This window comes from Cornus florida, unplaced genomic scaffold (genome assembly GCF_030987335.1).
Source record: "Cornus florida cultivar Cherokee Brave unplaced genomic scaffold, ASM3098733v1 CherokeeBrave_3.0.0_Hap2_Chr02, whole genome shotgun sequence".
NCBI lineage: Eukaryota > Viridiplantae > Streptophyta > Magnoliopsida > Cornales > Cornaceae > Cornus > Cornus florida.
Genome location: NW_026775572.1, coordinates 2,599,864 through 2,616,352, shown reverse-complemented (window position 1 = coordinate 2,616,352; position 16,489 = coordinate 2,599,864). Strand labels below are relative to the sequence as shown.

The 16,489-nt window shown below is 31.1% G+C and overlaps 2 protein-coding genes across 2 annotated transcripts; both read left to right on the top strand.

The window, feature by feature from the left end:
- Nucleotides 1-10,012: 10,012 nt before the first annotated feature.
- LOC132292953 (uncharacterized) lies at nt 10,013-12,495 on the top strand. The gene is made up of 4 exons (XM_059790414.1): nt 10,013-10,546; nt 10,763-10,839; nt 11,308-11,378; nt 11,537-12,495. The coding sequence occupies exons 1-4, from the start codon at nt 10,283-10,285 to the stop codon at nt 12,205-12,207; spliced, it is 1,083 nt and encodes a 360-aa protein (XP_059646397.1). The 5' UTR covers nt 10,013-10,282; the 3' UTR covers nt 12,208-12,495.
- Nucleotides 12,496-15,360: 2,865 nt separating this feature from the next.
- On the top strand, nt 15,361-16,319 carry LOC132284931 (protein VACUOLELESS GAMETOPHYTES). Its single transcript, XM_059787077.1, has one exon. It carries the CDS (start codon nt 15,407-15,409, stop codon nt 16,124-16,126), a length of 720 nt encoding a protein of 239 aa, XP_059643060.1. The 5' UTR covers nt 15,361-15,406; the 3' UTR covers nt 16,127-16,319.
- The last annotated feature ends 170 nt before the right edge of the window (nt 16,320-16,489 follow it).

Genomic DNA, 16,489 nt, shown 5'->3' with positions numbered 1-16,489 from the left:
ATAGATTTGTCATTGACTCATCGCTAAATCAACAAGGTAAGTAAAAAATTTACTAATTTACACTTTATTTTATCATATTTACGAATATTGATTTATACGGTTATATTTTATACGATATATTATACTATTAAAAAAATACCATTCAACTTTACCTTTTTATTTAACTTAAAATACATTTTTACTTTTTCTCTTCTGTATCGAAATTTTGTTCTTATGTATATGTTTTATAAGAAAGCTATATGTATAAGTTGTGAGACTCATAAAGTGAAAATTAAATTCATTAAATATTACAATATATATATATGTTTTATACCTAAATTGTATATATAAATTGATAGTTTGATAAATACAAATTTAATTCAAGTGCCAAGTTAGCTTTTTTACCCCTAGAGTAAATGGAGAGAACTTTTTTTCTATCCTTTGTGTAATGTAATAATTTATTCATATAATATGCATTCACACGTGCAAATGTATCGTTGTACCTTTTAGCTAAACTTATTTCCCCTTTTTTTATATATAAAAAAAAAAATTTAAAAAATTAAGGTAAACTTATTTCCCCTTTTCTTTTATATATATATAAAATAAAATAAAACTTATAATCTCACTATGGATCGCTTTTAGGTCAGTACCCTTTATTGTTTGTGTTATGGGACCGTGCTATATTTGATTCACTGAAGAGATCAATATTTTGCTACAACCTGGTTAATTTGATGACGGTAATTAAGGAATATATATACATAAATGATTTACTACTTACAGAATCATGACACATAGATCAATATAGAAATGGTCAAGGTCCATCCATAATATATAGAAAATAAAAAGTATAAATACAAATTATACAGGTCAAATTATCAAAAAGAGAAAAATAAAAAATATCGGCAAAAAGGGTCAGGTTGAATTATCAATTAGGATGGTTTAATTAAACTAAATAGATATCGAAGTCGTAGTAGCCAAATGGCAGGACTTTATCAAGTTTCATGTGGTTTATTTTTCCTTAATTAGTGTGTAATAATATTTAATTAGGTGGTTAGTACATATGATCCAACTTTTGTGATATAAAATAGAGGTAGTCTTTCAATTTCCACCCTGGCGCTGTCCGTACCATTGTTTCCTGCTGGATTCCGGTAGGCGGTGACCTCCGGATATAGGCCACTTCCACCACAACTACAAGACAGCATTCTGTTTGTGCCAGTTGTTTGTTTCTTTATTTGTCGTACTTGGTGCAACTAACAAATTAATATTTCTAGAGACAGAGAGAAAAAAAAAAAAAAAAAAAAAAAAAAAAAAAAAAAAAAAGTAGTAAATTAAAATGTGGGCTTCTCTTCTCTTCTAGTGGTTGTAAATACTGCTCCACATATATATATATTGCACCCTTTTCATCCTAAGTTGGGCCCAGTGTTGGTCGTCATCTCACACGACCAAAACTTCATTTTTTCCAAGCTGACGGGATCCCACCATACCAGACCACCACCTTCATTTATAAATTAATTTTGAGTTAATAATAATATATACATCATTTTTGGATAAAAGTTAGACTTCATTTGAAATGCGTTTTGTTTTTATAATTTTTATTTTTGAATTATTACAGTCTTAATTTTGGCAACAAAAAATATGTTTGGGGCGATTTTATTTTATTTTTTACAATGCTAAAACACTTAACAGTGACCCAAAATTAAAACACCAAAAAAATTTATTTTTATTTTTATTTTGACAACTGTTCATAGCCAAAAACCATATCAGTAACGTAATACGGCCAAAAATAAAATGCCTAAAACATTATTCCCAAATGTGCTTTCAATTTTTTTTTTCAAAACACTCCTACAGCAAAAACACTGTTTCTATTTTAGTCAAAAACAAAACACCTAAAAAAACGCATGCCAAATGAACCTTTAATTTCTTCTCCTAATCCATAGATAAAATTTACAGGAGAATAGGTGAATAGAGAGATTTGCTCATTAAGTTTCATCTTCTTGAGTTAATCTGATAAAATTAAACATGCCACAAATTAAAATGCCTGCATGACCTAAAGAAGGAAGGATAGCAAAAAGTTAAAAACCCAGGTGATTCATTTATTCAACATGATTAGTAATCTTCCTAAAATTAATCTAACTGGAGATAATACTAATTAATGTAGCGAGCTAATTAACTAGATGATATATATATATATATATATGAATGAATGATCGACAGTCATTATCAGTGTTTAAGCATAGACGGCGCACTTTAGCAAGAGCAATCGAGGGCGGTCCCAGTTGTAATAATGATTCTTACCCATCATATAAAACGAAAATCACTGGCCATATATGCAATTGGTGCACGCATATAATGCAACACTTCACTTTTTCTGGGTCCATATATAATATCCTACCTAGCTCACCCCTCATATACATGTTGTGTGGTTGTGGTTGTGGACGTGGAGGTGGATGTTCTTCAACTTATATAATATTGTCCATTTCTCTTCTCTATATTGATTTTGACTTGTCTACATCTACCTACAACAAACCAACTCTCTCTATCTAGACTTTAATTTAATCACATGACCCTATTTTTTTTCCAACATGATCCAGTTGGTGGTTTGAAAGGTTAGGTTACTGGTGGTGGTGGTGATAAACCAGTGGATTGAAGTGTTACCACCAGCTAATAATATTTGTCAAACATATTCGTACACCATATGCATGCTTATCTTAATTTATTAGATGAAGATCAACAAATATATATATATATATATATATAGTGAAAGCTCAACCTGTAAAGAGCTAGCTAGCTAGTTTGTTAACAATGGACTATAATAATAAAGTCCAAATCTATATTTTCTGCGGCCATACTATTAACTCATTGTTGTGAAATGAAACTTCCCATCGATCTCGAGCATAAATGATCAATAGATCTACCAGTAGGAATAATGGTGACCCTGAGAGAGACATTAATCTTCAATTACGTAGAATTAGTGATGGATGCGTTCAACTTCAAATGCATAATTACGTCAAATTTCTCTCTTTCATGCATTTGTGTTTATTAGATCGAGTGTAAAATATCTCACATCCAAACATAATTATATATTTGAAGAAGTCAAAATATCTCATTTGATATCTTCTCCTCCCCACGCCGGAAGTTGAGGGCTAATCTTGATTGTTAGTAATGTGTGCGTGTCTAATATGCAGGTGTTATATATAGAAAATGATCTCTTGTACACTTGCTTTTACAAATTAAAATTATAAAGTAGAGTCACAAACTTTTAATATTTAATTTTAATTACATTTGGATGGAGAGATTTGAAGGGATAGTGAGAAATATGAAAAGAGAGGATAGGTTATGGTTAAGTTGTTTAAAATCAGAGAAAAAAAAATGTTAGGCAGAGGTAGAAAGTTATCTCTCATATTGTGTCTCTACGAAAAAATGAGAATATATATAAGAAGAAAAATGATACGTAGCAGTGTTTAAGTGGTATTTTTATAAATCCAAAATTGCACACAATAATTAAAAGGAAAAAATTATTATCTCTGTCTAATATGCAGGTGTTATATATAGAAAATGATCTCTTGTACACTTGCTTTACAAATTAAAATTATAAAGGAGAGTCACAAACTTTTAATATTTAATTTTAATTACATTTGGATTGAGAGATTTGAAGGGATAGTGAGAAATATGAAAAGAGAGTATAGATTATGGTTAAGTTGTTTAAAATCAGAGAAAAAAAATGTTAGGCAGAGATAGAGAGTTATCTCTCATATTGTGTCTCTACAAAAAAATGAGAATATATATAAGAAGAAAAATTATACGTAGCAGTGTTTAAGTAGTATTTTTATAAATCCAAAATTGCACACAATAATTAAAAGGAAAAAATTGTTATCTCTGTCTAATATGCAGGTGTTATATATAGAAAATGATTTCTTGTACACTTGCTTTTACAAATTAAAATTATAAAGGAGAGTCACAAACTTTTAATATTTAATTTTAATTACGTTTGGATTGAGAGATTTGAAGGGATAGTGAGAAATATGAAAAGAGAGGATAGATTATGGTTAAGTTGTTTAAAATCAGAGAAAAAAAAATGTTAGGCAGAGATAGAGAGTTATCTCTCATATTGTGTCTCTACAAAAAAATGAGAATATATATAAGAAGAAAAATGATACGTAACAGTGTTTAAGTAGTATTTTTATAAATCCAAAATTGCACACAATAATTAAAAGGAAAAAATTGTTATCTCTGTCTAATATGCAGGTGTTATATATAGAAAATGATTTCTTGTACACTTGCTTTTACAAATTAAAATTATAAAGGAGAGTCACAAACTTTTAATATTTAATTTTACTTACGTTTGGATGGAGAGATTTGAAGGGATAGTGAGAAATATGAAAAGAGAGGATAGATTATGGTTAAATTGTTTAAAATCAGAGAAAAAAAATGTTAGGCAGAGATAGGGAGTTATCTCTCATATTGTGTCTCTACAAAAAAATGAGAATATATATAAGAAGAAAAATGATACGTAGCAGTGTTTAAGTGGTATTTTTATAAATCCAAAATTGCACACAATAATTAAAAGGAAAAAATTGTTATTCTCTTAATGTCCCATCTATTTAAAAGGACATGATAGTGATTTAATTATTATCATTTCATTTGTTTTCTCATCTCTATCATTTGCAAACGATAATCTTATTATTTATTTTATTTTCTCTTCCATCTTTCTATACATAAATAAAAATTAAAATTATTGCTATCATTTTTTTTTTTCCTCTCAAACACAGCCTCAGAAAATCCATAATGTTTTAATGAGAAAATTTCAATGGTTTAAAGGTTAATGGGTGATAATAATCCCAACTCCAGGGATTCAATCTCATCATTATTGTTTTTCCAAAAGAACAACCCGCAATCATAAAACCTTCTTCAGTAATCATCCTGCATCTTAAAACTTGACATAATCATATCCCTTAAATTTTAACCAACGTCTACGCGCGCGCGCGCACAAACACGCAGGAATTATGATCCTTAGTAATATATACATACTGTATTTAAATACGTTTTCAGTGTAGTTCAACAGGATCAGGTTCGTTGTGATTCAAATTGCTTTAATATTTTGTCGTTGTCTTATTTCAATCATTAGGAGTACATACCTATTTTTTTCCCTGGTTTTTGGACACAATACCAGTTAAGCCGAACTGTGTTTAGGATTGCTTTACAAGTATAAATCAATGTTGTTTTTACAGTTTCATTTTTTTTTTTCTCGATAAATGGTACAGTTGATTAAGCCGAACTGTGTTTAGGATTGCTTTACAAGTATAATTCAATGTTGTTTTACAGTTTCATTTTTTTTTCTCAAGAAATGGTACAGTTAAATCATGATATTATAAAATTCACGCTCTCGTAAACAAAAGCAAACTTACAAGCCTACTTTTACAAAGATTCAAACTCCCTACTTATTTTGAGAAGGTAATTTTGTATAGTATACATATTTGATGGATTTCAACATTATAATAGACGCACTTATTTTACTTATTTTTACTGACACTCAAACTCCAACCGGAATCGGATTTGTATGCAAGTTTGGCGTATTTCATCACTCTGATAGGCTGATAAGCCTGACATATAGAATTATAGATATGTGGTGTGCAATTAATCATGTAAAAGTGATGCTACAGAAGCTTGCCACGTCATGAGGTAATGCTCCACAAACATAGACTCTTTTAAGATTCCCGTGCGTCAACCTAGTCTTAGTCCGTCCGTGTGGGCCCATGAGTACGGCCAGAGATCCCCCAAACCGAGGTAAGTTTTTCCAAATACTCAGCCCAGCCCAATTCTTTGCATCCGTTGGATTTATCAATAATGTCCCCACCTCAATGCATCTAATTGGTGCAAGCACCTGGTTGAGTGAATTGTTCCAAGACTTATCCCTTTTGAAACTTTTTGCCCTTCTCTTTTCTTTTCTTTTTTTTTTTTTTTTTTTTTTCTTTTGCCTTTTGGTGGGATATATATTCGAATAAACAATAAGGCTGTTTGATTTGTAATTAACTATACAAAAAATTCTATTTGATTAAATTTTTAAAAATTCAGTAATAAAAATATCTTATTTTTAGAAAACTATCTTTTATAATTTTCTAAAAATAATTTTCTATTCTCTAAATTCTTGATAACTGTTTATAGAGTTACACTCTGGAAATAGTGTCCGTTATCAGATAACTGAAAATAGAAAACTATACAAAAACTCTGTTTGGTTCAATTTTTAAAAATTGTCTTCTACAAACTCCGTTATGAAAATGTATGTTTTCAAAGTACTATAAAATATTGTTTTCGAAGAACAATTTTCTGTTTTATGAAGTCTTGAGAACTGTTTCCAGAATTATAAACTAAGTATACTCTAAGTTTTTGAGAATTTTCAATTTGAACCTTCTATCTTTTATTTTTATCTTTGAGATTAAATTGAGTTTACATATCAATTTTTTAATTTATTTTAAACTCACAAAAGCTCGAGAATTTTTAATTTAACCTTATTATTTTATATAACAAAACGTTTGATTAATAATTTTCCTATATGCCATTGAATGACCTACCTAGTTCATACCTAATTTTATATATATTTGATGCTGTGGCCCGAATTTAGTTTCGAGTTGTGTCGTGACTTGTTCACGACGCGGTGATTGAGTTTTGTATGAAGAAAATTTTGGCTTTTTTTTTTTTTTTTTTTTTTTTTTTTTTTTTTTTGCAGGAAGCCTAATTAGTACTATTTTGTAACCAGATAAATACGGGTGTTTAGAATTTTGGGTGAAATATTGAGAGACAGTGAAAATCGCAAAAAATAGAATAAGAGCAAGAGTTAGGGTTTGTGACTGAAACTTGCAATCTTGTGTTTTTTTTACATAGTAAAAACTTTCATTTGACCAAAGTCCCAAGTGGCCAAGCATCACCTGCTCTTACTCAAGGGAGGTCTAGAGTTCAAGCCTTGATAAAAATACTTCTTGTGTTTGAGGTTGCTACTTATCTATCGGAAAAAAACTTTTATCGAATTTTCACCGGGTATTATCTTTGTTTACAATATGCTTATTTCTGTATCGTGTTTCTTGGCTAAATTTCGTGTATTATCTGTTTATGATATATATGCTTATTTCTTAATGTGTTTCTTGGCCGAATTTGCTGCATAATATCTTAATCTTAAAAAATTCGAAGAACGTATTATTGCTCATTCATGTCAAATGCTTGTCAATTTCCATAAAAATAAGTGTCCTCTTACTTTATAAATTTACTAATAAGGCCATCAAACATTTAAACACTTATTAATAACTTAAAATAATTGTCATTTTAGTTTCATCAAATGACTAATAACGCGGTCAATTTTGAAGACACTATCCCGAAATAATGCTTTGAAATTGATACTACTAATGTTAGTAGTTACTACACCCTTTGATCATAAGTTGATTGTTCATGTTACATATGAACATTAAATATATATATATATATATATATATTATCATTTTATGATCATTAATGAACTAATGTGTTATCAACAAATAACATTCTTTCTATTACATATTTTATTTATGTAAATAAAAATGTTTAATAAAAAAATATTAATCTATATATTTAATATAACCATTAATGGGTGAAAGCGCGCATCACAAGACAATTAAAAGGAGAGAGTAATTCAGTAATGCACTATAATATCTTTAAAACAATTTTCAATAATATTTTCATTCATTCCTTACAATAAAGCTAAAATATTAATAAAGTCAAAATATTATGCATTATTATATTCCAATTACTAATTAAAAAAATTAAAATATAACTCTTTTATTTGTTTGTTGATAGCACTAATAAAAATATATTAAAATTAGTTGGACATAATCCTAGAAGAAAAAGTATGAGTATTTATTGTACAAAAGATTGAATTGATTAAAGATAAGATGCTAGTGTTAGACACTAAAATTGATGGCGCTATTAATATTTTCATGAAAGTTGAAGGACACTTATTTTTATGAAAATTAATTAGTATTTAATTATTTATTTTTTAAATAAATAAATATACATGTTAGTTGTAGCGACTTGCATTGCTCAATAAATAAATAAATAAATAAATATATATATATATATATATATATATATAGATACACACATACATATATGGAATTTATAATTATATATGAAAAAGTAAATTTTTACAGTTCATTCCATTCACATCTTATTAATAAAGAATGAGTTGGAAAACAAATGGAATAGTTGGGAATATTTTTGGGAAGTGTCAATGTCATCTTTTTGAAACGTGGAGAGGGTGAAACGTTGTTGATGGTTATCTCAAAAGACACATAAGCGGTACTAAGAAACACATGTTACGTATGCTTGCACATTATCTTTCTTTCTCCTTATTTATTACAGTAATGAGGAGAGCATCTGGGTCGTTGCTCAAAGTGGTACCCACCTTTTTTTATAAATGCATAAACGATAAAATTACCCACCCCTCCCATCATTTTTTATTAGCTTCAATTCTAGAGTAATACCATACCATCAAGAACTATTTTAAATTAATTGTTTATCTTTACTATTTAAGTTTTTATAAAGACAAATTGGATATATGAGATTTATTATGAGTATTTTTAATTATTTATTTATATTAAATACAACTAAATGAATGCATTACTCTTTTATTTGTTGTATAATTGATAAATAAAAAAAATAGGTCTTGTAATTCATTATAACTATTCGGTGCAAGAATTATTTTCTTTATTATAAAATCCGCCATCTTTAACACGAATATCAAATATTATAAAAATATGTATTTGTTATAATTTTAGTGATATATCATTTTCTTATTGGTCAATGAGATATCTTCCAACAACTTATTATTAATTCTATATTGAGTAATATTAAGTAATTATATGTTTAAAAATAACTCTAGAGTTGGCTTACTTGGAAGTGATTTGGGTCTGTGCCTCATGAACATCAATTTTCATGATTGATTTTTTTAAGCATGTTTGGACATAGTCCCAACTTTATCCGATCCATATGAGGGCGGGTCTGTAGATTAGTTGGTGCAAAACCTCAGACACACTGGATATCAAAAAAAAAAAAAAAAAATTATATGCCTAAAATTCATAAGAAAGCTATTTATGTAAAAATAAAAATCATAATTAAGGCTCCTTTTGATTATATGAAAATATTAAGAAATAAAAGGAAGCTAAGAATTTTTTAATACTTTAGAAATTTGGATAGTTGGAAAAAATATAAACAAAAAAAAATTGAGAAAAAAGTAATTTTTCAAAACCAACTTAACTTTTAAATAAAAATTTTCCTACAAAAGACATAGAAAAATTTTAATTTTAAAAAAAGTATATATAAATTGAAAACAATGATTTTTTTTTTTTTTCTTAAAAAAATTCGTACTATTCAAATGCATATTGAAAATATTACTTTTCTTTCAGTAATTTCACTTTCTTTTACTTTCAATTCTCATTATAGTTTCTATTTAACAAAACAAATCCTGAGGCTTTGTTTGATTAAAAAGAAAATTTTGATTTCTTATGAAATTTTTATAGATGTACGGCAATGCCTTTTATTTTTAATAAGTCATTTCAATATTTTCCATTGAATAATTATTTACACCAAAATCTGTGTACCTTACCTTAATAATATTTCTTTTAACTACTTAAAGCGGAAGGTTGGAATTCAAATCCCTGTAAAACCAACGTGAATTTTATACTTTGTTTATTGGTTTGATACGGAGAAAATGAAAACGTTACTAGCAAATTATTATTATTATTTTTTTAATACGGAGAAAATAAAAACGTTACTAGCAAATTTTTATATTTTTTGAAAAAATAAAAAATAAAAAAGAAAAGAAAAGAAAAACTAATACTCTCTCCCCTCCACCCTGTCATGTCGTCCGTACCTTTGTCTTCCTCCACGATTCCGGTTGCCGGTCACCACCTCAGACGGTTCCACCTCACACGTGCCACACTTTCTGTATGACTGTACACAAGCCTCCACACGTGCCAACGTACCCATAATCTATTCTTCCTTATTCTGTGTTGTGTGGTGCAACAAATAAAAGTTAGAGAGAGAAACACAAGATAGAGAGAGACAGAGAGAGTTAAAGCAAAAAAAATTTCTTGGGGGTTGCAGTATCTAGGAGGTTTGCACACTCTCTCTCTCTCTCTCTACAAAAAAAAAAAAAAAATCAGACCTGATAGATCATATCTTCCTATCTATCTGCACTGGGTCTAAGCCCTTACCATCAAATTTCTCTCTCCCTCTCTCTCGTTTTTTGCATCTATCAATCTCTTTTTATCTTTCGGCGATGAGGATCAGGAAACGTTTTCCATCCTCTTCTTTCTGTTCATTGTCTCTCACAGATCCCCAACTCAACCGGCCGTCACCGGTGGTGCAACAACACACACAAGGTAGCGTACAAACTGCATACCCAGATGGAAATCTTTGTGTACAACAAGGTAACATTAATTCTCAGCCGTCCGATCCTCCTAATCAGCCTCTCCCACCGTCACGGCTGATGATCGGAAGTGGATGGTCCAGATGGCCTTCCTACCAGGAGGTGAAGCAACAGGTGCGTTTGGTTTGTTTTGGTTTGGTTTGGTATTATTCTTTTGCTAGCTTGTGTGTGTGTGGACACACAAGTGCACAACAATATTTCAATGTTACCCAAACAAGCCTTACATATGTAACTAATTCCCCATACTAAATCTGCACCCACAAGGATTGCATTAGATATATACAACTATAGATGATGTATTTAGATCTTATGTTTGCTTTGATTTTGCAGGTGGACATGGAAGGTAGCGAAGAGGTTAGTAAACAAGAGACATGGGGAGAGGAAGAGAAAAGTACTAATGATACCAGGTAAGAATAAAAAAGAAAAGTTACTGAATGATGTTCTCTTCTTTCATGAATTCTTGTAGTAAAAAGTTGAAGAGAGAGAGACACACACACCAATAGGCCATAACTTGATTTAACCCGGCCACAATATATATATAAATATATATATATACACACTTGAAGTGGAAAATACTGTTTATGGTGTTTTTATATCAGCTTTGGCTAACTAGCTACCATACCTTCCCATCCCATCTCATCTGATACACACACACACACATACACACACACACACACATATATATATATAGTGCTTTTTTCTCTCTTGAACTAAAAATACCTATCCGGTGCACATTAGCCTGGGACGCTGGTCCCCAGCTACAATACATCAATTTGTATATATATTGCACTGTTTTTATTTTTATTTTGGGAGTATATATAAATCTGATGGTATACCATGTGGTTGTGGATCTTCTGGGTCTTGCTTATTTTTAGGAAAGAAAGCATCTTAGGTGCAGAAGTAGGTACTCAGATTCTGCCACCATCTGCGAATTCTTCTCATCAAGGTAAACATTATTATTATTTGCTATATCTATCTATCTATATGTATATAACTGTTCAAGAATCTATCTCATTCTCATTTGCTTGCTAGTCTTGAATACAAGTGTAATTGTGTTTTTGGTTGTGTACAATTGCACTATATATATATATATAATTAAAATAGAAGTTGGGAGGTGGTATGAAGGAGATAAAGTTGTTCCATTGAAGAAGAGAAGAGGAAGCTTCGAGAGAAGAGGAAGCGAAGAGATCACCATACCGGAGAAAGAAAAGAAGATGAAGGCGAAAATGAAGTCGAAGACCAACAAGAAATGTGTGCAATTACAAAATGGTAGCGATGATGAATATGAAGGTTATAAAGAAGCCAAAGAGGGCATTAATAATAATAAGACTAGTAGTGCCAAAAAGAGTAAGAGAGGTAGTGTTATAATGGAAGGTTCTCGGTGCAGTCGTGTTAATGGGAGGGGATGGAGGTGTTGCCAACAAACCCTCGTAGGGTACTCTCTGTGTGAACATCACTTGGGTAAAGGAAGACTTCGAAGCATTAATGGTACCACTAGTGTTCGAAGCCGTGCCATGCCCAAGACTACTGATTTTGTTGTGCCAAAGAAGGTCCAGTCGATATCATCCGTGATGGAATACATTAATGATGATGATGAGGAGGACGACGAAGACGATGACGATGACGATGGAAATGAGAAGAAGCCATTGATGATGACAAATAAGAAGAAGAAGATGAAGCTTGGTATGGTGAAAGCTAGATCCATGAGTAGTTTACTGGGGCAAACAAACAATGTGGTTGTAGTGGCTGATAACAACAAAAACAACCGCCTATGAAGACAAATGAATGGTTATTTCATGTACTTGAATGAAGGCATGCAACATTAATCAATGTTTGATGTTGTGTTACACCTGGTGCGGTGCAACTATATACTGTCATGCGTGCTTTATATATATATATATATATATATATGATTCTGAGTGAAGAACATATGCTTAATGAATATTGTACTTATTTTTCAATTTGTTTTGTTTAATTTTGACTTTTTGCTCTATATTTTGTGCTTAATACTGTTTTAATGAGCTAGTGATGGGTTTATGCGCCCTCCGATTCGGTTTCACACACATTTCTTGTGCCTTCCTTGTATGGGGTCCAAATCGTGGAGCAAATCATTTTACTTATTGCTAAGAGAGTAACATAGAGTACTTAAATTTAAGTCTGATACAGTATTTTGTTCATGTATGTCATATTTTTTGTATATATCGTCACATTGTTAGATCTCTTTATATTTTCTGGGAAGCCACTACTTCGATCACCAGACCCTAGATTTGCATTCCTTTTGTGTTTTGACTAAGGAAAGAAAATGAATCGAACTAGAGCTGTTCACATGCAATTAATACAAATTGTTCATGAAATGAATAAAATGTTAAAATAACAAAAAGAAAATAAATTAGAACAGTTAACAGTTCATGCACCAAACCATGATATATGTTAACTTTACAAATTCATAGGAAAAGTATATGTAGTTATTTCAAATCTACAGTTATATACTGCGATTTGATAACATTAAAATAATAATAATAATAATAATAATAATAATAATAATAATTGCCCCGCCCTTCCTCTCTATCCAAGGGCGTAAGAATCGGCATTGGCAGCCGGTAAGTTGCTGAAATAAATCTGTCTAGATTGAGGGAGCTATTTTCTAGCTCCATCGAACTTGGACTGGACTAACAAGTGACATAAAGTCTAAGATTATTGAACAATTTCTCTCAAAGATACAAAATGAGTCCTTAAATAACAACGCCGTGGGCTGACATAATCTTTTCATTTTGAGCCATGTCACTTGCTCAATTAACTATTTTCAGGCATGATTTGAAAACTAAAGTTACTAAACTGGTCATTTTGTTCATTAAAATGCATGTTAATATATATATATATATATATTTGTTTTTTGGGTAAGAAAATGCATGTTAATTCCATGCAAGTGCATCATTAATAATGATGAGGTTTGAGGGACAAACTGGGATGTCTAGAGTTGAGTGCGCCCCTTCACCATGAGAAAATGACAAGAAAAAGAAAATTAAATCTCATTATCTTGTGAAATTCAAGAATTGATCCTAAGAAATACATGGTTAATTAATTATATTAATATTCTTTGTTGCTTATAAGGACATTGAAACGTTATGTCAATCACGATAGAACAATCAATTTATACCATACTAGCTACTCATGTTAATTTGTTCCTTATATTTTTCTTTGGAAAAATTTGTTAATTTGCTCCTTGGTCCATTATGAATTCGAATTTTATGGATTATTATTACTTATTAGAATGTTTACTTAATGGGGACGCTGTAGCTAGAGATTTTTTAATTAATTTTCCATGTACAATGAATTTCCCTTGATCGATCTGAATATTAATCTTAATTATTACTTGAATTTTGACCAAACTTTGTATTTATGCCAAATCTTTCTCACCAAACTTCATCCCAATTCAAAATCTGAGGTCACAGTTGAATCTAAACTTCATCGAATTTGGCAATTCTATCAAAACAAAAAAAATTAATTGAAGTCAATGAATATTATGAATTGGAAGAATATATCATAACTAGAACTATATATGATATATTTCTGTATTATTGCATATATCATCTGCCTAGCTTTTTGCCTGTTAACGCCCATAACTGCTAGACATAACAATCTTTACAAGAATATTTACTAATAAAATAAAAAAGATTTTAAATACCAGCTGATCGATATGTTTTTTTAAAAAGTAATCAACTCACAGAATTTGCAATCCTTTGTCACAAAATTAAGTTTCACCAAAATTATGCCAAAATTCGAGTTGGTAAACACAGAATTTGAACTGACCTATGAGGATATGAACCTCAACATTCTATATTTTGTAAGATGAGAGAGAGTTTGTAAGGACTTAGGAAATCAAATCCTTTAAACTTAGACATGACAATCACAAGTGGTGAATTTAGATCGAGTCCAGTTGAATCGAGTTGAGTTTAAATTTTAATTTAAGCATAACTCAAAATTACGAAAGAAAAAGAAACTAAAATAAAGTATATAAAAGACAGACAATATATGTACATAATTGAAAAGAAAAACATGTGTGAAGCCAAGGCAACTGACAGAAAATTGGGTAATGATAAGACACATCGCTTAAGTATGAAAGATACAGCAGCAGCAGGATATCCCTGTAATCACAAAATCTGTCCCGCACATCACTCACTAATCACTAACATCAGACGGATCTATATATACTCACGATGCATGGTACATTGCATTTTCGATCATACTGCAAATCATAAGGCAAACGTACAATAGGGTCACTCCATGAAGGTTGTGACCGAAAAAAAAACAAAGGAAAAGAAGAAATAAGGAAGGTATTATCTGTAGTATAAACTTTACAGTCCCCAAACCCCAATGAAATTAAAATCTGATATATGTACATATATATATATATATATATATATATCCCAAGTTCCATGTCTATTCCTCGCCCACCACACCCTCTGATACTGATTCAAACTGCAAATCATAAGACAAACGTACAATAGGGTCTGTAGCCTTTAGGTTAGCCCTTTTCTAGTGAAGTCAATATCCAAATTAAAGTTGCAAAAAAAAAAAAAAAGTCCAAATTAAAGTCAATTTATATATATCCAATGCCATCTAATTGTCTAAATATATAATGGGAGTTGACTTTATTATGGCCAACTTTTTCCAAGTCAATGGCTTTTTTTTCTGCATTTGAATTTTCAATCCGCTTGTATGAATTTGTGTGTGTTTGTATTAAATAGGAATTAGATGATCATGTACACCCAACTCCCGCAAGCATCGACAACTTGACATTTATTTTATTTTACAATGGCCACTAAGAAACGAGGAATATGCACAACTCTTGTTAGTCAAAATTATTGATAGCTTGACTTAGTCCATAATATTGGAATTGGCTATATGTAACAATGTTAGTTCAAGTCTCTGAATCAGAGCTTGAGGGAAAATTAAGGAGAGAGAGAAAGAGAGATGGAGTACAAGCATTTCAGCCACCAGCATAGCTTGATGATGTATCAAGTGCAGCAGGGTCAACAACTTCGTTGCTCCGGCTGCGAATCCTACTGTCATGACTCCGTTTACGCTTGCTGGCCCTGCAATTTCTTCCTCCACCAGCATTGTGGAAATGCAAATCGCTACGTCAAGCACCCATCCCATCCACTGCACCCTCTCATCCTCCTCCCCTCCCCAACTTACTGCAGTGCTACCTTCTTGTGCAACGCTTGTGGTGCACCTGGCAATGCCTTCTCCTATTGTTGCGCGCTTTGTGAGATCGATCTCCATGTCCACTGTGCTTTCTTGCCTCCAAAGGTAACCCATAACTCTCATCCACATCAACTTGGCCTCATCTGTACCAACCCAGCTGACAAGGTGGACCAAAACACGCCTAACTGTATTTGTAAAATATGTAACAAATTGTTGGAGTCTAAGCACTGGGCCTATGATTGTTCAAAATGTGATCTTTTTCTTGTGCATACTTATTGTGCCACCAAGGAGGTCAAACTGGGATTGTATCCGGACGACGCCGCCTCTGATTCGGAGGCAGTACCTCAGAATGGTTGTGAAGGTCAGCCGGAGGTTGAATTGACGGAAGACGCGGTGGTTGAATTGTATAAGCTTCAGCTTCAGATGCAAATGGCTGACCAGTTTGCACAAATGATGTCTTCTTTCAATCTCACTTCTTTGGCGTGAGTGACTGTCCCCAAGTCATCACAGATCCATTGGTAACATGCATCAAGTTCAGTTCTAGTTTTGCATATGTATTTGAATGATCAATAATATACATGGATCGATCTATTTGGTTGAGTCTGTTTTGTTGGAGATCAACTCTATGTCTATGTAATCAACAAGTTCTAGTTTGTAACCAGAAAAAATTTCATGTGTGACTGCAAATAAATTTTAAGTACATGATTGAAGACTTCCTCAATTTTGTGTTTTTTCTTTTTTTCTTCTTTCAGTCAAAAAGAGAAACATTTGGGTATGATTGTCAATATAATTGATTCATGTACTATGGATAGAGTACGAGAGCAAGCACATATATATATATCTGACATA

Bases quoted from the DNA above. Each gene is read 5' to 3' on its own strand.
- LOC132292953 (XM_059790414.1), top strand. From the start codon at position 10,283: ATGAGGATCAGGAAACGTTTTCCATCCTCTTCTTTCTGTTCATTGTCT. The intron at 10,547-10,762 runs GTGCGTTTGGTT...TTGATTTTGCAG, and splicing joins ACCAGGAGGTGAAGCAACAG to GTGGACATGGAAGGTAGCGA. The intron at 11,379-11,536 runs GTAAACATTATT...TAATTAAAATAG, and splicing joins TGCGAATTCTTCTCATCAAG to AAGTTGGGAGGTGGTATGAA.
- LOC132284931 (XM_059787077.1), top strand. From the start codon at position 15,407: ATGGAGTACAAGCATTTCAGCCACCAGCATAGCTTGATGATGTATCAA.